Source organism: Phalangium opilio, unplaced genomic scaffold (genome assembly GCF_054372755.1).
Source record: "Phalangium opilio isolate 3A_F unplaced genomic scaffold, DU_Popi_V2 ptg000079l_1, whole genome shotgun sequence".
Lineage (NCBI taxonomy): Eukaryota > Metazoa > Arthropoda > Arachnida > Opiliones > Phalangiidae > Phalangium > Phalangium opilio.
The window spans coordinates 2,355,050-2,380,243 of record NW_028324187.1 but is presented as its reverse complement, the minus strand read 5'-3'; the positions used below and the strand labels follow the sequence as shown (position 1 = coordinate 2,380,243).

At 34.7% G+C, this 25,194-nt stretch overlaps 2 protein-coding genes across 6 annotated transcripts in view; both read left to right on the top strand.

Moving 5' to 3' along the window:
• The first annotated feature begins 96 nt into the window (after positions 1–96).
• Set2 (SET domain containing 2) lies at positions 97–22,534 on the top strand. Of its 4 annotated transcripts, XM_089845556.1 has the most exons (22): positions 98–254; positions 1,583–1,701; positions 2,570–6,973; positions 7,039–7,167; positions 7,768–7,819; positions 8,161–8,237; positions 8,319–8,520; positions 8,600–8,697; positions 8,805–9,051; positions 11,499–11,877; positions 12,808–13,248; positions 13,382–13,500; positions 13,570–13,770; positions 14,285–14,456; positions 14,531–14,576; positions 14,784–15,280; positions 17,197–17,264; positions 18,689–19,443; positions 19,573–19,873; positions 20,520–20,804; positions 21,089–21,274; positions 21,942–22,534. In XM_089845556.1, the coding sequence occupies exons 2-22, from the start codon at positions 1,655–1,657 to the stop codon at positions 22,107–22,109; spliced, it is 8,874 nt and encodes a 2,957-aa protein (XP_089701682.1). In that variant the 5' UTR covers positions 98–254; positions 1,583–1,654; the 3' UTR covers positions 22,110–22,534. The 4 variants fall into 4 exon arrangements, with proteins under 4 accessions (XP_089701681.1, XP_089701682.1, XP_089701680.1 ...); XM_089845554.1 differs by having other exon boundaries at positions 13,382–13,770; positions 14,534–14,576; XM_089845553.1 differs by having other exon boundaries at positions 13,382–13,770.
• A 576-nt stretch (positions 22,535–23,110) lies between these two features.
• Positions 23,111–25,194, top strand: part of Ca-beta (Calcium channel protein beta subunit) — a 46,563-nt gene continuing 44,479 nt past the window's right edge. Inside the window, exons 1-2 of one of the 2 annotated variants that reach the window (XM_089845562.1) lie at positions 23,111–23,602; positions 24,303–24,389. In XM_089845562.1, the coding sequence (XP_089701688.1) occupies positions 23,522–23,602; positions 24,303–24,389 (168 nt within the window). In that variant the 5' untranslated portion in view covers positions 23,111–23,521. The remainder of the gene's footprint in view (positions 23,603–24,302; positions 24,390–25,194) is intronic. The other variant, XM_089845563.1, reaches the window with a different exon arrangement.

The window sequence follows — 25,194 nt, the reverse complement described above, 5'->3', positions numbered from 1 at the left end:
CATATATTCAAACTTCATGACATCATCCTACCACGTGGTCCTCAGGATCGCGTTGTGACGTTTTTTGGCGCATGAGCCGTAGGCGCGTCACTTTGGAGATGTCGAACAAAATGGTGGTTACGCGTCGAGTGGTATTGTGTTTTCCTTTTAAAATTTGATGTAAAATAGTTATTTAAGGCGATCGTGATGTGATTAAAACAATTTAACACGACGGACAACATGTCGGAGATTTACGATCCTGCTTTCCCAACGTGGTGAGAGTGTTTTTTAATCGATTCTTGTCATAAGTAATTTGTGTATCTAGAGTTTTAGGGTTAGCGCGTCTTCAACAACATAGCCTGTGTGTAGGCTCTCTTCTCTCTCTCTTGTAACAGAAGCTGGGCTAGCACTTCATGGCGTCGGTCTAAATTTTTACGAAGACAACGAACCTAAATTATGTTCCGCGTAGTTCGCTTATGATATTTAAATATAGGCGTAATAAGCCTTCCTTACTTTGCAAAAATGTTTTGAAGGAGGATATGAAAATGTGTTTGGGGTTTGCTTGTGCCGAGACTTTTCAGAAATGGGCTTTTAATGTTTTGCGTGTAAACTTAGGTTAATATTGAAGGTATTATTAGAATCTCTACAGAAATAGCGTGTCTTTTGTTAAATAATTCAAAATTGGGTGATATTTGGTGGCCAGGGTAAAGGTGTAAGAATAAATGTGTGTTTAAGAACGTGTTATTTAGTCACCGCTTCTTTGTGTCATATATTTCACTTTTTCATTAATAATAAAGCAGTAACCCCTAATATTTAGGCTAAATATAAGCTGTGTCTCACAGTGTGGTTAGTAAAAGGCTTAAATATGAGTTAAATTTGGTTAATTAAGATTTTAGCGTTATAGTAAATATTGTATGTGAAATATTGGACTAAAATACCAGAAAACATTTAAATAGTGAATATGCATCACAAAATGAGCTCTTGAAGGATTACAGGGTTCGTACACGACCTGGAAAACCTGGAAAAGTCAGGGAAGTTGAAAATGGGCCTAAAATGTCAGGGAAAAGTCAGGGAAATTAAAAATGGACCTTAAAAGTCAGGGAAATGTCAGGGAAAAATTTATTGGAGGGAAATTTAAAGTCTGGGTAACAGTAGGGTGACCTTCTGAGACTTGAGCAGTCGAGCCCCAAATTTGCGGAGCTCGCTTCGCTCGCTCTAGTTATTTACAACAATAATTCGTGCAAAAATGACTGTAGTGAATTTAGATTGGTTTTCATATATGTTCGCCATGTGCATTATTGAAAAAGGTCAGGGAAATTTGTTGAATTTTGTCAGGGAAAACCTGGAAAAGTCAGGGAATTTCATTCCAAAAATTTTGTACGAACCCTGGATTATTATTATCTTTTAAATTTAAAATGTATGTCAACCGTGCTATGATCAGTTTTGTTCAGGGTCGGCAGCCCCTTGTGATAAAAAACCCTACACAAGAGTAAAATATGCTTTTGTGAATATTATAATTAGTAAAATGGTTTTAGTATATATATATTTTAATTAATTAATTAATTAATCTAGTTTAAACCCATTTAATTGTGCTCACTTTCAGTTTACAGTTTTGCTCAAGTCAAGCAAGACTTGAAAAATAATATACTACCAATATAGCCAGTTAATTAAGAAAATGGAATACAACAAATTTTTAAATAGTCAGCTGAAAATGTTAAACAGGTACCCCTTAGTGACAAAAACTTAAATTATTAATGTTAATTTAAATCATGTCGTTTTGAAAAGTAATTGCAGCAACTAATTAATGTCTGCGGAGAAATAATGTTATATAGATTGCTGTCAGTTGTGACGTCAGATCCAAGGTTAAACGTCACGAGTCTGCCTTTAGCAATGGGCGGCCATGACAGTTACCGTTTTTTCTTTATGGGAAAACAGCATGGGTGACGTCACACCGGCGCTTCTGACAGCACTATAGCCAGGTTTAGCTCCTCCCTGAAAAACAGATCAATAGTGGCATAGCGTAATCTCTAAAACACAATGTTGTATATTGCCAATGGCTATTTTATTTTTCTACTTGAAAGGACGCGATTTTTCTCTCAACAGCAATTGCTACTTCTGTTTGTTTGCTATTTAGACCATGCCATGTGCAAAACAGCAATTTATTTTCAGTATATTCTATTCCAAAAATTGTTTCGTTGCAAAATTGGGTCTGGTTTATTTGCAATAACTCTTCGTCATGAAGCGAAACGATTCAAACTGAGTTTTCAAAATGTAAACTATGCAAATACGACATGATTTAAATTTAAACATAACGTTTGCAAAACCAACTTGCAATAATATTTATTGCATATAATATTTTGCAAGATAGCTGTTTTTATTGCATCATAATTGTCAAGTCTTATTTTTATATGAAGGGGCATGCCTGACAAAATTTTAACAAAGACACTCAAAATGGAGTACGACTGTACGTCTCATGATTTGTCATGCCCCTTCAGTGAAAAAAACAACACCTAGTTTTTTTTTACATTGAATTTTTATGTGAAAAATATTGTGAAGGTTAAATTTAGGCTAATTTAGGCTTCTCTTACAGTGAAGATGAAGCGAAGAAAAATTCTAAACTGGATGGCGTAACCACCACACTTGATAAAAAGCCTATCATTGTTCGCGATATAAGAGGAGGCTCAGTTATGAAAACTCGAACGTGTAATGACGCTTATTTAGATTTCATCAAAAATGCGTCAAAAACGCCTACAAAGATGGAAAATAAACCAATATCTCCTCCTCAAAATTGTGTCAAAAACACTCCATCAAACGGTGTTTCGTCTAAACCGGTTCGAAATAATTTGAATCTTCCAATTTACGAAGATGAGGATTTTGATAAACCAATTGAGGAACGTGTCAATTGCGTTCAAAGCCCCAGATGGGAGGATTTGGGCATTGAACCCTTATTAAAAACTGATCTTTACAAAGATATTTTAGAAAATATTCCCGAAGTAAAAAATAAAGTAGATCATCAACTGCAAAAGAATCAATCTTTATCTAGTCTCAATAAATCATCGTTACCGAAAACTGAAACGCATTTGGATAGCTCCAATTGCACGAACAGTTTAATAAATTCGTGGAATAATGGTGCTACTTCCAACAGTTTGTCGCTTTTAAAAGATTTGTACGATGACATTGAACCTATTACAATGTCCAATGGTCCACCGTCATTGCAAAATCCTAGTATCTCAATAGTTCCTTACAGCCTGAAAGAGGACAATGGCAATTCGCGTGATGTTGATGACATCAAAGAAGGTGATGAATCGGGGACTAATTTAAGTTTAGAAGAAGAAGGTAGTAGTATTGCGAAAATTGAGTTGACTGCACCAGTGTTAAATAAAGTTCAACAATCAATGTGTACCAATGATTCAGAATCATTACAAAATTGTAGTACAACGGTTGAAGTTAAGGTTCCACAATCTCTGTACTGTTCCGAATATGATTCAAATTGTAAACCACCAGTATTGGACTGTTACCCTAAGGAAAATTTAGATTCTGTTCATTCACTCGTACCGGAAATGGGAAAATTGACAACCCAAGTTGGGTATGGAGATGCTAATGTTCTTGAATTCGCTATTGTTAATGATACGCCGCCAAATCTTATGGAGAATGAAAAGGTCACCCTAGATAATGAAATAGCACCGATATTATCTCTAGAAAGCTACGTAGTCGCGGGTGGAACTGAACAATCAACGTCACAGGGCGTCATCCAAAGTGATGGGGATAACATTTACCTTGATGTTCAAAATGCCAATATTCTTGTTGAAAATTTACCGTCGGATGTACAGTATGTCCAGTTAGATCTCAGTGCTGTTCAGGCATTACAAGAACACGGTGATTCTTCAACTGTTTCATTGAAACATTTAATCTTAGAAGACGGTCAGTTACGATTAGTTCAGTCTTCAGGAGAGGAAATTATTGTTGGATGTGTCAAAGATGAAAATCCTACTCATTTAGACATCAATCAGGAAAAATCATTGGACTTGATTGAAAAACCGGAAATTTTAAATCAGGCAACATCGGACTTGATTGAAAAAGCAGAAATTTTAAATCAGGCAACATTGGACTTTATTGAAAAACCAGAAATTTTAAATGAGGCAACATCGGACTTGATTGAAAAACCTGAAATTTTAAATCAGGCAACATCGGACTTGATTGAAACGCCAGAAATTTTGAATCAGGCAACATCGGACTTGGTTGAAAAACCAGAAATTTTGAATCAGGTAACATCAGCCTTGATTGAAACACCAGAAATTTTGAATCAGGTAACATCGGCCTTGATTGAAACACCAGAAATTTTGAATCAGGCAACATCGGCCTTGATTGAAACACCAGAAATTTTGAATCAGGCAACATCGGCCTTGATTGAAACACCAGAAATTTTGAATCAGGCAACGCCGGACTTGATTGAGAAACCAGAAATTTTCAATCATGCAGCATCGGACTTGATTGAAAAACCAGAAATTTTTAATCAGGCAACATCGGACTTGATTGAAAAACCAGAAATTTTTAATCAGGCAACATCGGACTTGATTGAAAAACCAGAAATTTTTAATCAGGCAACATCGGACTTGATTGAAAAACCAGAAATTTTTAATCGTGCAACATCGGACTTGATTGAAAAACCAGAAAATTTGAATCAGGCAACATCGGACTTGATTGAAACACCAGAAATTTTGAATCAGTCAACGTCGGACTTGATTGAAAAACCAGAAATTTTTAATCGTGCAACATCGGACTTGATTGAAAAACCAGAAACTTTAAATCAGGCAACATCGGACTTGATTGAAAAACCTGAAATTTTAAATCAGGCAACATCGGACTTGATTGAAAACCCAGAAATTTTAAATCAGCCAACATCGGACTTGATTGAAAAACCTGAAATTTTAAATCAGGCAACATCGGAAACTCATGAAAGACAGGAAAATTTTCAAAAAACAAATTGTGAAGTTGTTGAAAAGCGTGAAATTTTCGTAATAATAGATATACCATCAAAAGAGACTTTTGAGGCCAAGGATATAGTCCAGGAAGAATCTGATGCTCTGGAGAAACATGACGTTCAGCGTGAGATGCCAATAGAAATGCCTGAAAAACCAAATATTGTTCGTGAAGAAAAGGATGTTTTACCTGAGTTTGCTGAAAAACCAGACACGTTCAACGTGGTATCATCAGACATTCTAGAGAAATCAGTCATTGTCTCTGAGACATCGGAGGCTCTTGAGAAACAGGACGTTCAGCATGAGATGTCATTAGAAATGCCTGAAAAACCAAATACTGTTCATGAAGAGAAAGTTATTTTGCCTGACTTTGTTGAAAAACCAGACACTTTAAACGCGGTATCATTAGACATTCTTGAGAAATCAGTAATTTCCTGTGAGACATCATCAGGTGTACTTGAGGAACACGACATTGTCCAGGAGGTATCAGGGAAACGGGATTCACTGCCGGATGTTGTCGAAGATGTAACTGAAGTCCATAATAAACCATCTGAAGAAATTGATTTGTCTACCGAAGTTACTAATAATTTTGAAATTGTTGCTGGGGACGAGATTCCAACGGAAGTTGTGCTTTCTCATTCTCAAGAAGACATTATTAAAGATGTGGTTTTAAGTCAGAGCGAACGTTTTTATCGCAAATACATTCCAGGCCTAAGAATAGCATCCAACCCAGTGTATGACAATCCAGAGTCATCCGTAGTCACATCAGGTACCTCCGATAGTGAACTTGATAATGCTGAAAAACCCGAGGTGGCACCCACTTTGCCAAGTGAATCAAAACCACTTTCCAACACACAATCTTTCTCATGCCAAGAAATTAAATCGGAAATTGTGGAAAATGTTGAATCTGAAAACCAGTTTGACGCAATGACAAAGAACTTCAGTGACAATATTTTGAAGAATGTTTCGGATGAAAGTCAAACCAGCGATTCGTCCTCTTTAATTAGTCAAAAAGAGAATGGAACCTCTATGGACAAATTCACTTCTCAAGTCACAATTGACGATTGTCAAGCTTCCCAAGCTGATAATAGCGAAAGTAGCGAAACGAAAGAACGTTTAACCACAAAAGAACAAGCTGTTAAGAGAAAGTATCGGAAATCTGGTAGTACCATTGTTCATGGGTCAAGCAGCGAAGGTTCTGGTTCACCCGCTGCTGAAGATCAAACTGATCAAACTGACCAACCCGTTCGACGTAGTAGCAGGATTAAATCTTTAGAAGAGAAACGCGAGAAGCAACGAGAGTTTAATCGGAAAAAGGATCCATCTAAACATAAAAAGAGTTTGAAGAAAGTTGCGCTGCAAGCTAGTCCTATAATTGTCACCGGACTTGAAGCAAAAATCGAAACGGATACTAGTACGTGTCAAGATATTAAAGAACCCAATCTTGTCAATTCTTGTGACGAAAATAATAAAAGTGAAGCTGTTTCTTACACGAGACAAGATTCGACTGAGACACCATTTCACGATACCAGTTCCATATCGCCCATTATAGACCCTAGAAGAAGGGCGGCGGAAAATGATCCTAGAAGAAGAGCAGTTGATAATGATCCTAGAAAAAGAGCAGTTGATAATGATCCTAGAAGAAGAGCAGTTGATAATGATCCTAGAAGAAGAGCAGTTGATAATGATCCTAGGAGAAGAGCGGCGGAAAATGATCCTAGAAGAAAAGCAGTTGATAACGATCCTAGGAGAAGAACGGTGGACAATGACCCTGGAAAACCCGAAAAGGTTAAATCTCGTTGGAGACGCAATAGTGAAATGGAAAGGGTCCATTCTAACTCCCCTAATAGTTTACCGCTGAAAGTTTTAAACAATAACAATAACGAGTCCTACAACGAGACAGTGTCACCCACCATGGAGCAACCCATTGTGGTTTTTAAAGAAGAAGTTGAAACTGAGAAGGAAAAGATGCCGCAGTTTGAAATTATAAACGAAAATATTTATTTATTTGAAAGGTACGGACTATCATTGTTCGAATTGAGATGTTTTAGCTTATCGTACGTCAATATTTGAATCGTAGGAAAAAATGTAAAAGCAAGAAGGAAGTTCGAAGAATGGCTTGTGATTGTACCTTAACTAAGGAAGAACGCGAAGAGGGATACCTGGGTTGTTTAGATGATTGCCTTAATCGACTTCTCATGATTGAATGGTGATTATCTTGTTTTCATTACTTATATTTAGCAGCAAAACTTAAAGGGAGGGTGATGTAGAAAATCAAGTGATTTTTTTATCGATTTTTCTACTAATTATAAGACCAGTCTGCATAGTCAAACATTCAGGAAATACTTCCGAATGATTTTAAAATTCAAATTAGGTTCAGATTTTAAGGATAATTTTAAAGAAGGTCCTCCGACCAATCGCGTAACGCCCTGCCTTTTTGTTAACAAAATTCTCGTGGCACGCTCCAAGTCTCGCGCCACGATTATCACGTCGCGGGCGAATTTTATCAAATCTCGTGATAAATTTCATTCAACACGGAACGTGCCACGAGAATTTTGTTAATAAAAAGGCAGGGCGTTACGCGATTGGTCGGAGGTCCTTCTTTAAAATGATCCTTAAAATCTGAACCTAATTTGAAATAATTTTAAAATCATTCGGAAGCTGTATTTCCTGGATGTTTGACTATGCAGACTGGTCTTATAATTAGTAGAAAAATCGATAAAAAATCACTTGATTTTCTACTTCACCCTCCCTTTAAGAAAAATAATTAAAATTGTTTAAACATTTTCTTTGTGTAATTTAATTTCAGTGGTTCACGTTGCATGCTAGGAAATTTATGCGCTAATAAAAGGTTTACTAAGGTAGTTAATTTGTTTATGCCAAATAATTAGCCTTATTCCTGATCAGCGCCATCTACCCATAGCGGTGACTTTGAGAACTACTGTAAGCGGCAAGCCAATCAGATGTCGCTAAAATCTGGTGACGTCATTTTTGGTAAGACCCGAGAGTGCCAGTCAGTGACGTCACCAGATTTTAGCGACATCTGATTGGCTTGCCGCTTACAGTAGTTCTCAAAGTCGCCGCTATGGGTAGGTGGCGCTGATCAGGAATAAGGCTAATTTGCGCCCGTTTTTTATATATATATATTAAATGAACATCTCTAAGACCAATTTTCTACATTTTTCATTAACGTAATATGTAGAAAGAAAACGCTAACGCAGCTGCCTTTAAAACTGAGAAAAAGGGTTGGGGTTTAAAAGCGATGGAACATATGGAAAGGTTTTTAATATTTTTATGATATTTAGCTCACATATAATTGAAACCTGTTAGATTTAAATGTATTAAATTAAATAATTTTAGCGGTACTTTTATCATGGAATATGTCGGGGAAGTTTTAAGCTCAAATGAATTTAACCAAAGAGTTAAACGTTATTCTCGCGAAAAACGAGATCACTATTATTTCATGGCGTTAAAAGGAGACGAGATTATTGATGCCACACTCAAGGGAAATATATCCAGGTTTATAAATCACAGTTGCGATCCTAATTGCGAAACACAAAAAGTATGACCAGAGAAAAACAAAACAAACTCAAAGTTCGGTACATTGCTGCAACTCAAAATATGAATTTCTTTATTTAAAGTGGACGGTAAATGGTGAACTGCGAATTGGATTCTTTACTAGAAAAGACGTTAAACCTAACGAAGAACTCACATTTGATTACCAATTTCAGCGCTATGGGTAATTAAATAATTCTCGCCTATTTTGGTCTATTTTATGTCTAAATTGGTTAATTTAAATTTAACCAAGTTTTTGTTTGTTTTGCTTTTGTTCGTTTTCAATTGCAGTCGCGAAGCTCAAAAATGTTACTGCGATTCTTCCAATTGTCGAGGTTTTATCGGGGAACCTGGTGACGAAACGCAACTTTCTCTACCAACTTCCGATGATGATGATGATGATGATGATGATGAGTCTGAACCAGAACCGGATTTATTGGAGAAACCTTCTTCTAAAGTACCCAAAGTATCTCCCAGAAAGAAACGTATCCCAATTGAAGAGGAAGTGAAGAAGAAGGAGGAACCAGAAGATTTTGCTGTAAGGAAGTTTTTAATTCAATTCTTTATTTTTTAATTAGGTTATTATTATTATTATTATTATTATTATTATTATTATTATTATTATTATTTGTTAATTAATTAATTAATTAATTAACTCGGGGGGGGGGGGAATATATTAATTACTAGGTTGGGGATATGGATAAATTTAAATAAAATCCTAGTGACTAATTGGGCTTATACACCTACTTCGGCTATTTTTAATTATTAGGCCTATTTCGCGTTTTTGGTTTTTTTTAAAGGGAGGGTGAAGTAGAAAATCAAGTGATTTTTTGTCGATTCTTCTACTAATTATAAGACCAGTCTGCGTAGTGAAACATTCAGGAAATACCAGTTCCGAATGATTTTAAAATTATTTCAAATTAGGTTCAGATTTTAAGGATAATTTTAAAGAAAGACCTCCGACCAATCGCGTAACGCCCTGCCTTTTTATTAACAAAATTCTCGTGGCACGCTCTATGTCTCGCGCCACGATTGTCACGTCGCGCGCGAATTTTATCAAATCTCGTGATAAATTTCATTCGGCACGGAACGTGCCACGAGAATTTTGTTAATAAAAAGGCAGGGCGTTACGCGATTGGTCGGAGGGGCTTCTTTAAAATTATCCTTAAAATCTGAACCTAATTTGAATTTCAAAATCATTCGAAAGTATTTCCTGAATGTTTGACTATACAGACTGGTCTTATAATTAGTAGAAGAATCGATAAAAAAATCACTTGATTTCCTACTTCACCCTCCCTTTAATGTAAAATTTGGGGATCGTGGATGTAAACTTCTTTTGGCCATTTATTGAAACTGTGTTTGAAAAACATTGATTTTCCGTGAAACTCGTGAAACTACAAAACTCTTCAACATATTTCAAAGTTAATGAAAAATTTCGCGATGAAATCATGAAATAGGTTTATTTATTTTTATCCATACCTTCACTATTAAAATTAGTGAAAAAAAGATTTTAATTTTAATTTTATAGTTAAATTAAATTAGTTAAAATTAATGTAATATGGTTTTAACTAAGATGAAGCTACTAGCTTTTTTGCTGCCAATTACGGTGGTCCTAACCACGGCCTTCTCTTCCAGCCCTCTTCTTCTTCAATTGAATTGTTCAAGTACTTAATCCGGATTTGAAGTCTCGGTAGTGTACGTGAACTGTACTGTCGTAAAATATACGATCGAACACTTAGATCTTGAATTTGCTTGATTTATTACGAGGTAATTATCAGGATGGAATCCCAATTGACAAAGCAGCTGTGTTATAGACTCAAGTTCTCCTTATGGCTTTATTTATTTATATGTTTAAATTTTGTGAAATCTAATGTAAAGTTTTGTAGTGTTTTTTACACACGTTTTATCGCTGTTTTGATCAAATACAGTTCCAAAAATGGCTAAAAGTTGTTATTTTTTGACTTTGATTTAATTTGGGTGATAAACTGGACATATTTACAAGTTTGGGTGATAAATTGGGAAATTTACAAATTTGGGTGATGAATTGGGAAAATTCACAAATTTGGGTGATCAATTGGGAAATTTACAAAATTTGGGTGATCAATTGGGAAATTTACAAAATTTGGGTGATCAATTGGGAAATTTACAAAATTTGGGTGATCAATTGGGAAATTTACAAAATTTGGGTGATAAATTGGAAAATTTACAAAATTTGGGTGATAAATTGGGAAAATTCACGAAATTTGGGTGGTGAATGGAAAAATTTACAAAATTTGGGTGGTGAATGGAAAAATTTACAAAATTTGGGTGGTGAATGGAAAAATTTACAAAATTTGGGTGGTGAATGGAAAAATTTACAAAATTTGGGTGGTGAATGGAAAAATTTACAAAATTTGGGTGGTGAATGGAAAAATTCACAAATTTGGGCGGTGAATGGAAAAATTCACAATTTTGGGTGGGGAATGGAAAAATTCACAAATTTGGGCGGTGAATGGAAAAATTCACAATTTTGGGTGGGGAATGGAAAAATTCACAAATTTGGGCGGTGAATGGAAAAATTCACAAATTTAGGCGATGAAATAGAAAATTCACAAATTTAGGCGATGAAATAGAAAATTCACAAATTTAGGCGATGAAATAGAAAATTCACAAATTTGGGTGGTGAATCATCTGAATGGAAAAATTCACAAATTTGGGCGATGAAATAGAAAATTCACAAATTTGGGTGGTGAATCATCTGAATGGAAAAATTCACAAATTTGGGCGATGAAATAGAAAATTCACAAATTTGTGGTCGTGAAATAGAAAATTCACAAATTTGGATGATGAAATAGAAAGTTCACAAATTTGGGTGATAAATGGGAAAATTGACAAATTTGGGTGAGACACAGGCAAAGTTGAGGTTAAGCTTTCAAAGCAATCAAATTCAATATTTTAAATGTGGATTTGGGCCTATTTTTTTTCTTCCTATACTATATACCATAGCTTGAGAAAGAGTTGGAAAAACTAAGCAGCATTGGTGGGTTGAAAAACCGCGAACAAACTTTGATGCTAAACAGAGTGATGGTTCGCGCTGAAACTCGAGAATCGCGTCAAAGACTTTTAGATATTATTCAAAATACCTCGGAACAAGCGTGTTTGCGCCTCTTTTTGGATTATCACGGATTAACCCTGCTTTGGAGTTGGATGGTTGACTTGGGAGACGACGCTGTCCATCTGAAAAAGCAGATCCTAGAAATCTTGACTCTATTACCAATATCCAACAAAACCATACTCTTAGATAGCAAAGTGTTGAGTGTTGTGCAAAGATGGGCCATCAGAAATGAGAATCAATCTGCAGAGACCGAAAAAACTGGAGATTCTGGTAAGTTCAACATTTTATTTATTTCTTTTTCAATTTTTGGGTGCGATTTACTATGAATTTATTCGCATATACTCGTGAATCATTCGTAGGTTTTCATGTAGTTTCGGTTTTCATCTCTGGGGGTATTTTATATGCATTAATATATCATCTAAACTACACATTTTTAGAAGAACAAATATTTTTTCTATAAAAACATTACACTAAATCGCTGAAACATAAAATATTAGACATGAAAACACGTACTTGATCTGACTGCATCATTTGATCTTTATTAGCTCATATATAATTTTGACACAAAACGTAATTTGGGAAGTGTTTGAAATACCATAAATGCGTTAATTCCTTACACTTTATTGAAAAATTCTGGTACATTCTGAGATACAGGTTGTTATGTGTCAGGGAAACCTGGAAAAGTGGTTCAAAAATTTCAGGGATTATGGAACCAACTCATGGATTTTATTTAAGTCTAGAAAGTTTCTTGGGTTCATTAATTTTCCAGCGTTTAATTCGTCATTACAATAAACATGTTTTAAAACATAACATGCGGAGTTAATTTATTGTAGTATTATTTTTATTTTACAAATATATGTTGTTAACACGATTTGACATATTTTGGAATAAACTTAGTGGAAATCACGGAATATAGTCAGGGAAAAAACGTAATAGAAATCACTGAATTTGCATCTAGAAAATTTGTAACATTGAGATAGTGAATTATTATTCTTATTATTATGAAACATCTAAGTTGGAATCTTTGCTATTTAGCTTAATTTGTTTGTTATTTGTCATTGTTTGTGCAAAAATTATTTCCTTCAAATTGTTTTTATTATTACGTTACACACTTATTGTTTCAACTTCATCGTAAATTTTAAAATGAAACCCGTTTTCAAAACCACTCTGAAAACATATATTGGGTCATTATTTTTGTAGAATCTTTAAAACTACCATCGAAAGAAGCCGAAACTCCCGATCTTTCGAGTGGTACTCCATCAGGCTGCGCAACACCTATTTTAAACGAAAATCAAAATGATAATAACGAATCAATTACCGTCTTAACTGAGCCTACTTTAGCGGAAAAAATTCTTAACAATGATATTATTGAGGAAAAACCGCCTGCTAAACGGATAAAATTAGACATTGACGAACAAATCCCAGAGACAGTTAATGAAATTGTTAAAGCTGCTACGCAAATTGATATAGCCGATAAGTCTAGTACCGAAGTTAAAGATGAGATTCCGGAGTTACCTAAGTTACCAGAGGTTTCTGAGGTTAAGTTACCTGAAGTTTGTCAAGTTCCAGAGGTACCTAAAGATGAGATATCGGTTTCATCACCAAATTTCGAACTTATTTCAGCGTGGTCATCTATTGATGGTGAGCGAGAGTTAGATTTAAGAATAAATAAAATAAATATGACAGCAACTTTGTTACTTTTCCTGATTCTAACGTATTGTCTCCATTTTCTTTTCTTTCTTTATTAAATTCTCTCTCTGTCTCTGTCTCAAAGATGAACTGGATTCGGATGATATTTGTCTAGCCGATATCGTAGTTTGTGAGGTTTTAAAGAAACTAGTCATTGACGTTTGCGATAAAGTTCTTTTCGAAGACGTTTCTAGGCCTATTCAGGTTAAAATTGAGGGTTTAGGGGAATCTGTTGATACCAGTGCAACAAAAACTGACTTAGTCGGTGAACAGGATGATGAGGTTGTTAAGGATGTTGCAATAAAACCTGAGAGTGAATGTCAAGATGCTGAAATACCTATGGATATCTCGGAAAACACTGAGCCGCTGGAAACACACGAAACTACTGTTACTGAAAAAATTGAATTGCCTGAAGTTAAAATTGATATTCCTAGTTTGGCACAGATTCTTCTGGATTCTTGGAGCTCTCTAAAAGTACGTTTTATTATTTATTACTTTTCTTTTAGAGTTAATTTTGATTAATTAGAAGCATTTTAGTATTAGTTCTATAAAACCGCGTCTAGTTTATATATATATACATATATTTTATAGAAGTTTCGATTTTAGGAACATATACGAAAATTTTGTAGATAATCATTTGAAAGTAATTTATTTAGGTTTAAATTTCACAAAAAATATGTTTTAATGAAGGTTTTTATTTATTTATTTATTTAAATTTAAGAATACCTAAAAGTTTAAAATAAAGTTAGATATTATATACATAATATAGTTAGAGACATTTTAGCATTTTTTGGGGAACATACTGTAAATATAGCTTCTATATAGTCCCATAATATTATGCTATATTTTCTTATATTAAATATATAATTATTAGTTTTTTTCTTTTTGATTTAATTATTTAATCGGCAATGATCTAATTGATTCAATTTGGAATTAAATTAAATATTTTTAAAAGAGTCTAAAACTGCGTGTGTCATTTTAATTTCAGGAAATCTTCCGTATTCCACGTTTGGAACATCAAAAACGCAAACAAGATGAGCTGGCAGCATCTTCAATATTATCGGATCGTGAAAGGGATAGCCGCGATTATTATGACAGTCCTAGCCGAAGAATTAGAGACTGGGGATCGCATAGACGTGATCGTAGTCCTAGAGGAAGAGGTAAGACATTTTTTACATAATTTTATTAGTCAGATTATTGCATGCGAATTTTACATAATCAAATTTAAAATTTGTAGAGAGTTATGATGATGGACATGAACGAAAATCGAAGAAATTCATGTAAGTATTAAATTTCTTCGATAATTTACATCTTTCAGTGCCAAATTTTTATTTTAACTTAAGCTTTATCATGTTTTTACAAATTTCTGCACATTTTTACAGCTTTTTTTAGTTAGTTATTGTATAGCCAAATAATTTGAACATTGCTGTATTTTTAATGTAATTTAAAATAAATACGCCCGGTCCAAATTAACCCAAATATTACAGGCCCGCCCACATTTCAACTCGTCCAAAATTGAGCAAGGAACAACGGAGACAACTTTTCGAGTTAGAAGTCCAACAACGTGATAATGAGGAAAATTTACGTCGGCAAAAGGAATACTTGGCTAAAATGCAAGCCATGGAACTGGCCAATGCCCAAACGGTTCAGGCAACGGTTCACGCAACGCCTCAGCAGAGTCAGGAGTATATGATTCCGACTGTTTACGATAGCGGAGAACATCCTAATGGACCACATCCAGATTATGTGGGAAACTCTGATTACACCCAGTCTGATTACCCCATAGAATTTGCTGGGCAAGTTGATTACGCTGTGGGGTCCTATGAAGAATCTATGGACTATACTGTTGTAACAACTGACACCATTATGGAGTATACAGGACCACCGCCAGATTACGCGATGCAGTCTTACGTTTTCGATCCGCTTTCTGGGACCTATCAATATGAATCAGATTTGCTAGCGGATTCTAATTCAGCTCTACCTGGTAAGTGTTTCTTATTTTTTTTTTTTTTTTAAGTCTCTAAATTAGAAGTAAATATTGAACATGTAGAAGTTCTAAACCCAAATAATAGACTTGTAGAATGAAGCCAAAATATTTTAAAAACGTCGTAGAATGAAGCCAAAATATTTTAAAAACGTCGTACACGAATTTATTCGCGAATTTTAGTTTTAGAAGTTCGGAAATTAGAAGTAAAACGCCCCACGTATGCCTAAAAATAATTTTTGGATGTTAATTGAACATGTAGAAGTTCTAAACGTAAATAATAGTCTTTTAGAATGAAGGCAAAATATTTTAAAAACGGCATACACGACATTTTTGCGAATTTTTGTTTTAGAAGTTCGTAAATTTGAAGTAAAACGCCGCACGTATGCCTAAATAAAGGGATATATTATAAGCATGGGCGAATACTCGAGTAACACGAATAACTCGATCGAATATCGAGACGAATAACCGTCTCGATATTCGATAAGCCCCATTTCGGGTATTCGAACGAATATCGAATAGTGAATTTTACTATTCGGGCCTACTATTCGTCAAATATTCGACTAACTATTCGTTAAATATTCGACTAACTATTCGTTAAATATTCGATTAACTATTCGAGAAAACAAAAATATTAACCCTAAAAATGTTTTATAAAAGTAATGGCAGTTACACTTTTTAATGTATAAGCTTCTATGGGAAAATAGGCCTGAAGTGCTACTACTCTATAGCGTGTGAAAGTTTGTCTGTGGACCGTTTTTTCTTTGCTTCTTTTTTCCCACGCTTTTTATTGGCCACTTAGACATTTTTGGAGTAAATAATTAATAACATTAATAAACGAAAGTTAGAAATACATGTCATCTCGGTACTAATTCTAATTACATCTAAATTCTAAATATAATTTAAATTGATTTTAATCCTTCTATTTCAAGGACTATTCGATAACTATTCGATAAGGGCAATTTTAAGTTAAGCCTAATTATTCGATATTCGGTTCCCAAACAACTATTCGTCTCGGTATTCGATAAGAAAATTTTTCACTATCCGATATTCGTCTCGACAGTCAAAAACTGGTATTCGCCCATGCTTAGGATATAATTTTTGTGTATTAATTCAACATGTAGAAGTTCAAACCCAAATAATAGGCTTGTAGAATGAAGCCGAAATATTTTAAAAACGGCATACACGACATTTTTGCAAATTTTTGTTTTAGAAGTTCGTAAATTAGAAGTAAAATGTCGCACGTATGCCTAAATAAAGGGAATACAATTTTTGGGTATTAATTGAACATGTAGAAGTACTGAACCCAAATGATAGGCTTTTAGAATGAAGCCAAAATGTTTTAAAAACGGCATACAGGACATTTTTGCAAATTTTTGTTTTAGAAGTTCATAAATTAGAAGTAAAACGCCGCACGTATGCCTAAATATCGGGAATATCATTTTTGTGTATTTAGGAGTTCTAACCCAAATAATAGGCTTGTAGAATGAAGTCGAAATATTTTAATAACATCATACGCGACCGTATTCGCGAATTTTTGTTTTAGAAGTTCGTTAATTAGAAGTAAAACGCCGCACGTATGCCTAAATAAAGGGATATAATTTTTGTGTATTAATTCAATTGTAGAAGTTCAAACCCAAATAATAGGCTTGTAGAATGAAGCCGAAATATTTTAATAACATCATACGCGACCGTATTCGCGAATTTTTGTTTTAGAAGTTCGTAAATTAGAAGTAAAACGCCGCGTATACGCCTAAATTTGAGATAGTGATTAATGAAAAATTATGTTGATTTAAGTATTAATTTAAATAGCATATATAGTAGAACTATTTAATAGACTGTTAATGAAGTTATAAAAAAAAACACGTCGTGCACACGTTATTCGCGAGCTTCAATTTATATTATTTTTATTCAAGATTTCCCTGAACCACCGCCTGCGTTAATAGAAGTTTACCCTCCACCATCTGGAATCGTATCACCCAAGGTAAGTCCATTATATTAAGTATTTTATCAAATATAATTAATACGTAAACATTAAATTCCATAAAACCAATCTAAGATAATTTTAGAGTGGTTTTCCTATTAAATTCACGTGTTTTCTAAGCCTCTCACAGGCTATAGTTCCCTTTAAAATTTAAGTGCACTTACACATATTAATATTCATAAAATATTGAAAATTTACGTGAACCGATGATTAGCATGAATTAATTAATTTATTCATTCCGATAATTTTTTTAAATGCTATTAAGTTTTAATATTTTTGCCACATTTGCTTGCGTAATTTAAGTTTATTAACAAACTTTGCCGCTATAGTTTTTATGGTTGATTAACAAAATATAAATTTTGATACATGATATGTTTACTATACATTAAACTATACTACATACAAAGATTAGTTTCGCGTTATACGAAAAATTAAATATAAATTGAATAGATTAAATTTGTCAGGCATATTGATACGCGCGTATGTAGTAAGTTGATGTCATGTCATATGATGGATCAAATTTTAATTGAAGCTTAATTTGGGTACGCAGAAAAATGGTACTTGTAAACATAAAAAACATAAGGACAGAGAAACTATCTTCTTCTGGAAATCTCCTAAAAAAGCAAGTTAAACTAAAATACTACTTTAAAAAAACAACTTGTGTTTATAATTTTATTTATCAATGTTTGCTTTCGAACAAATTAATATTTATTTATTCATATCTAAAGTTAATATTTAAATAATACACGACTATGTTTGCTAATTTTCCATAGAATGTTATATTATTAGCGTTTGTTCGTTTTTAAAATATCACTATTGAAGTATTATGCCCTTTATCTACAAATGACACGTTTTTCTTAAATTGAATGCGATGAAATTTGGCCCATGTCCTCTATTCTAAATATTAATAGCTTGCTTTTTGTGAAAGGTTTATTCAAGTTCAAAGTTCATATTACCGTTCGCGCACTAACATAAAAATCGTGTGTTTGGGTACACCAGTAAATCTCCTTAGAAATGTTAACGTGAATATGGGTATTTTATTGTAGGCGTTATACTATATGCTGGGTATACTAAAATACGTTTGTCAATTTCTAAAAATATATTATAACTTATAGTTTCGTCTAAAATAACTTGGGTAATTTGTAAGCGTGTTTTTAGTCGAATTTTATAATTTAAACCCAAGTTACACGTGAAACACCTTTATTTTCTTGGGGCCTTTTTTTAAGGGATTCACAAGTCTCTTGCGAACTCCCTATAGTTCTTAAAAATTCCACATGCGCTTGCGTCATTTAAGGCGGTTGAAACAAAATTACCCCCAAATATTTAATTTTAAATATTCATACACGCGTCCTCCACCAGTTTTTATATAAAAAAATTGGTTAAATAAAGTCCGAAAAAACACAAATTTCTCTTTAACCAATTAGGTCTCTTTCATCCCAACCGTTGCCGCGTCAAAGACCAATCAGCTCAAGAACAAAGGTAATAATTCTGACGACGAAGACGACGATGATGATGATGACGAAGATCAGGAACTTGCCGAACTTGATGATGATGACGACGATGACTTTCAACCCAGAACTATACAACCGTCCTTGCTTCGACCAACAGCGTCGTCACCAGCGCCTAAACCCATTTCTCCATACCCGTCACCAATTGAAGATCAATCACCAGCCTATTTACAGTCTCCCGATTATTGCTATGCTGAAGATCCTGAAGTTACGAATTTCATGCCTATCCCTGGAATTTGCGAAGTACCCGATATCCCATCACCGTCGCAGATACCTTTACCCGCGTCACCACCTCCTGATGAACGTGAAAATCACAATTCGCCGCCCCAAATCATCTCTTCTCCAGTTGCAGTCCAAGTCATCAAAGAAGACTCGGCGTTGAGATTACTGGCCGACTATTCACCTCAAACGCCAGAGGCTTCAACCCCAATGGCTTCACCATTAACATTTGCGTCACCATTGCAATTGACGGCGGCAGCGTCGCCCACCGTTGAACCATTAAAGTTGCCAAGGCCAACACCAAATGTTATTCCTATTTCGTCACTCATTCAAATACCTTTACCTGATAAAACGCCAACTCCCGAGGCAATTGTTGAACAATTACAAGCTCCAAGAGATGAGGCGGAAGTTAACAGACCTACTTCACCAACGCCGTTGCCAGTAACAATCAGGTTGGTAGAAATTTATTTATTTGTTTACTAAACGGACTAGCCCCAAATGTATAGAGGAGGAAAATATGTAATCATACATTTGTCCTGAATTGTTTTAAAGTGTTCCCTCCAAAATAATTGTACTTTCAGCTACGACACTCCCAGTCTTATACACAGTTTGCTACAAAAAGTTAAGGAGGCAGCAAATTTATCACCAGCATCACCACTTCAATTGCCACACAACCTCATAACTCCATCTGCTTCAGTAGCTATCAGTGCCCCGCAAATCACGTCACCCGCTGCTGATTTGATGAGCCCCGTTCCCGGTGCTGCAGTGGCTCCGTTTGTTCCTGGACAACCATCGCCTTTTGTGCCCGTCAATCCTCAAGGAGCGCCATTATACTATGTGCAACCATCCGGTGCTGTGATACCCATAACTGATCAGACTGCTGTAAGTTGACCAAAATATTTTTTGCTTGCTGTTTTACGCGCCCGTTTAAGCATCGACGGATTTAATAGAACATAAATGGAGATTGACCACTGGGCAATGTAGCAAAGGGAACGCGATGTTGAATGTTGAATAGTGATGCTATTAATGCGGAGAATTGTTTCAACATGTTTAGTTACATTTCTAATGCTTAAAATGGGGTTTGTAAGCCTAAAGGCTTTCACGTATCTCTTAATGCCAGAGACAAAATGGTTTTATCGGGTCGCATTACCGAAATCGGACTCTAACACCGTCAGATTTTACAAGAGTTAAAAGGCATATTTGGTTCGCGAGTAACTTTTAGAAATTTTTAAAATTTGTTATATACGCTTAATTTAACTTTTAAAAGCTCAAAATTCCTTGTAATATGCTCAAAGTAGGATTTGTACGCTCAGAATTTCGTGTAGTAGAGCTTATGAGCTTAAAATCTGGTTTGTGACCAAAATAGCGCATTGTTTTCAATTACCAGTACATGCGTAAATGAAGTTCCTACATTTTTACAAACTAGTATATGATCCCGAAAATTACTTTTAAGCTTAATGGTTCTCTTTTAATTGACAATTAAATTTAGTAACTGTAAACTTTATCTCGGTTATCCTTGATTTAATAGCTGGCAGGAGTCGCGGCGGGTGCTGTGCCTTTGGTTCACGTAGCGATGGCGCCCCAAGGTGTGGAAGAAAACTTAGCCCCTCCGGTTCCCGCTAAACCAAAGCGTCTAAAACTGCCTCCTAGTTGGAAAACAGCCAAAGATGGGGAAGGCAATATCTATTATTATCATTCAGTGACGAGGCAGACACAGTGGGATCCTCCAGAAGGCACCGTCGAAGAGGATGAACCACCTATGGAACCTGAGGAAAGTCCCATGTACGAAGAAGCACCTACCACACATCACAAGGTAACGACAAATTTTTATAATTATTATAGAAATGTTCTTAGCCTTTTAGAATGCTCGATCCTTTTAAAATATTACTTGTCCCATTTGAGTTTAACTTATATTTTCCTTATCAGCTTAGTAACTTTATTTTTATCAAGAGATGCCAGCTTTATCAGTTATTTATTCTTACACGTTTCAAATTAAAATGCTTTTAGAGGTCCATAAATTGAAGTACACGCGTTTAAATATTAATTAATTTGTAATTGAGGCTTAAAAATGGGGAAAATTATTATGTATTATTTTAGCACTCTAAAAGAAGGACAACGACGGCCGCGGCTGATACTTCTAGTGAACTGGCAAAACGCATAAAAGAGTTGTTCCGTTCAAAGATGTCTAGCTATATTGTTCAATGCCTCAATCCTTATCGGAAATCCGATTGTAAAGTTGGTAGGATTACCAATACCGATGATTTTAAGCATCTTGCCCGAAAGGTACGGAATTATTTTTTACCTTAATTGTATTATAGCAGAAGTATATAATACTTCTCTTCGAGAGAAGTATACCACAAAGCGGGGTAAGTGTAACGTCATTCTTCCCAACATCGGATCATTCGGAGCAAGGTTACTAAACCGAATCACATACGCGATAAATAGTTCCCTCATCATTACTCTATAAGCGCTTAACTATTGGCAAAACGTGCTTGTGGATTTTGTCCCACCCCAAGACGAGGTTTGTGGGTTGATTGCTGGGAATTTAGTACCAAACAATTATAGAATTCACCTTACGGTGCGATGCCCATTTGTAATTTGATGAGCGGGAAAGCAAACAAAAAGGGTGAGCCTGGGAAGAATGACGTTACATAACTTAAGTATGAAGAGGATACAGAGTGGCATCCTTCTTCTATTATTCCCTTCTGATTATAGTTATTTGTAATTATTTTATAATAAAAGTTAGTTAAGAGCAAATAGCGGGACACGTGGTTCCCCTACAAGTTGACTATCCTTACGAACTCGCTGGAGTTCGTAAGGAAAGTCAACTTGTAGGAGAACCACGTAACCCGCGCATTGCAGCAAAAAGGGTGATGGGACAAAGTACATTGGGGTCTATGGGTGATTTTGTGTCGACAATGTTAAGTATAATGTTAATTACGTATTTCAGTTAACACATTTTGTAATGGCCAAAGAACTAAAACATTGCAAAACTGTTGAAGATCTCGATTGTAATGAAAATGTGAAACACAAAGCGAAAGACTTTGTGCACAAATACATGGGTAAGTTTGGTGCCGAATATAAAAAGGAAAAAACTCTATCACCCAGAGACTATTAGGAAAGTTATGATAAAAATTGTAATTATTTTTAAAAAAAACAGTGTACGTGTATAAAATAATAACTGAACTAGGACTCTTAGCTAAAAATTTGAAAGGTGAAAAAAAAACAAATGAAATTGTAAATCGTAAGAAATAGAATTGCGTCAGCTTGATCACAGCATGATGGATTTTGGTTCATTACAAAATTACTTAAATTTAATTCGTGAATGAGTGAATGATCGTTATTTTAGACGACTTTACTTCTTCTATAAAACAACAGATTCAACAATGAAATGAAAAATGAAATTTAATTAAAATAAAATAAATGAATTGTTTACAAATAAATTTGGAAGTGAATGTAATTGTAATAAGTTTTGAACTCTGAACACTTTATAGGTACAACTCCTATAATCTACTGTAAATAAATTGTTATATTTTTACTTTTTCTACGTGTCTTTTACACTTTTTCACGCGATATTTGCAACTGGACGATATTTTTGGATAAATATATGCGAGGAACCAATTGAAAGTAAGTCTTTAATATAATTAAGAATTTATAAATTATTGGTACAGGGTTGCCAGAGTACGTCACCGCGCCGCGTTTAGTTATAGCGTTTAAATAATCCTGGTGATATTATTATATTCAGGGAATATCGGACATTTTATATTCATATTGCGCTATCTGGTGAGTTAATTTTCCATTTTCAATCAATAGATTACCAATTAGGAAACTCTTTAGTCATAGTTTTATTACTTCTTCAATAATTACAAAAATATTTCCTCCTAAAATCATCATTATTAAACCCAAGGTAGTTTTTTGTTGTACTAAGTGTATACCTGGAAATAGACCAAATGACGTATATCTCGTGCCCATGGACACGCGACCTATGAATGGCTTTAAACACACATACAATGATGACTCATAGACATAGTCACTGGTGGTAATCGCGAATAGTGTGATAACCCGGCTGCGTTATCATCGATCGGTATAGGGAATGGGTGTTGAGAAGATAGGCTGCGGGGTAACTTGCCGGTCCCTTAGTCTCTTATCAAGCCCTTGCCACCCATGGATGGTTAAGGGTTGCGCGCGTCGCTTCCGCTTCGATCCCGACGGTTTTAACTTAGCGTATATGGATTACAAGAAGGGGAGTACGTTTTCGTCTCTCGGCTAGTATTTTACCGCAAAAACTCGTTTAGCGGCGTACATTTTTAGTTTCCGTGTTAGTAGTTTTTTCGCATTTTATTTGGTTTGTACCGTTACTCGAGAGCCGCCATTTCCCGAGTAACAATCGGACGAATTTAAAACCTTGAAAAGAGTCTTAAACAAATGTTAACCGTCGGATAAAATTCCCCTGGTCGCCAAAATGAGCCGGAGGAATCATCGGAAAACGGTTTCCGGTAGCCTCCTTCGATAGGATTCGGTTCCTCCGCTATGGAGTTACCTTCATCACTCGGCTCCAGGGAACAGTTTTTCCCATTAGATGAACTTCCGCAAAACGCATTCAGATCTAAGGTACACCTCCTTTAATACTTATCTCGTCAATTTTTCCAATTTCTAACCCTTTTCTTTAAACCTTTCTTTTTAAAACCGTCGCTAAGCCTAATTTCCCCTACTATTTCCCACCATTTTGTTCGTTGTTGAACTTGAATTCTGATATATCCACCTAAGCCTTTTCTGAATGCTATTCGGTGCCAATGACACTAATGGTTGGCCTATTTACAGTTTCTACTTTAACAACCAACAGTTTATACATATTTTGACATAATTTGCATTTGAACTGTTGTGTTCTGTATTACAATAATAGTTTAGTGTCTACAAAAACTCCGTGTTGAACTACAAGTCGTTTGGCGCCAATTTGAGTTGAAATAAGATACCGGATACGCGATGCAACTGTTAGGCCTAATTCAGATACGTTTGTTTTTTATCCAGGCTGATAATGCGGAGATCTTAAATTGCCTACTAAACGCGTTGGTAGTTAATTTGAGCACGCTCAGTTTAACTTAAAATCCTTCAATGAACTTAAGTTTTTAAAGTTTTTAAAGTTTTTTTCATACGCCACGCAACAATGAATATTTTTCTTTGAAAGTTAGATTGTACTTCGTATTTTAAAGATAAAATAAGGATAAGCCTATTTTTTACATTTTAAAAATCTTGGGTTTACACTAGCGTTCAAATATATTCAAAATATATATATTATTTTGTCTCTATTCAGTCTGGCGGGCGTATTTCAAAGCGTGGACATAGGAGTAAACATTCCGATGGAAGCGTTTCTGACAGCTCAAACAGTTTCATAAGACAGGTAGGTCAATACCGCATTTTCTTTCTTATTCAAATCATGTTTATTTATTTTTTAAAAAAAACTGCTTTTTCTTCAATGAATACTTTCTCTAATCTATTTGTTTTTTATTATAAATATTTTTCGATATCATTTGCTAGACTGTCCGCTTTATAAATATATCAAAGAAGACATTTGATTTAATTTAAACTATATAAGTCAAATGTCCCCTTAAGTTTGCAAAGTAATTTTAAGTGAATTATTCAGTTCTGTTGTACTTGTAAGTTGTAACTGTAGCATAAACCATCGTTAAGCAATAACCTTCGTGGAATTATTAGCTATTGATTGTTGACATAGAACAAATATCACAATCTTATCACTGAATTTTGAACCTTAACCCTCATGGAAAGATCGTGAATTTTTGGTACTTTCCAAGGCTGATTGTGATGTATTCAGCCTTAGTCAATTACTTTGCAAACTATACGATATAATACAATTATTAAAATCACACTATACTGCACACTTGTCTATCTTATCTAACCCTAATTAAAGGGCCTATAGCAAACTCGAACGCGATACCCCTTTTATATTGGCATGTTTGGTGTTAAAACGAAACGACACCCACGTTGGGCATGTCGAGGTTCCGCCAAAGTAAAACTGACTTTTTGTATTCAAGGTTGTAAATCCCTTTAAATTCTTCCGTTTTAAATATTGAAATCAAAATGGTTATTTTCTATATAACCGCATGAGAATTTTTACTAAATTAGTTATGAACAATTATAGTTAAGAACCCATATAATATCAGAGAACGTATGATTAGTATACCCAT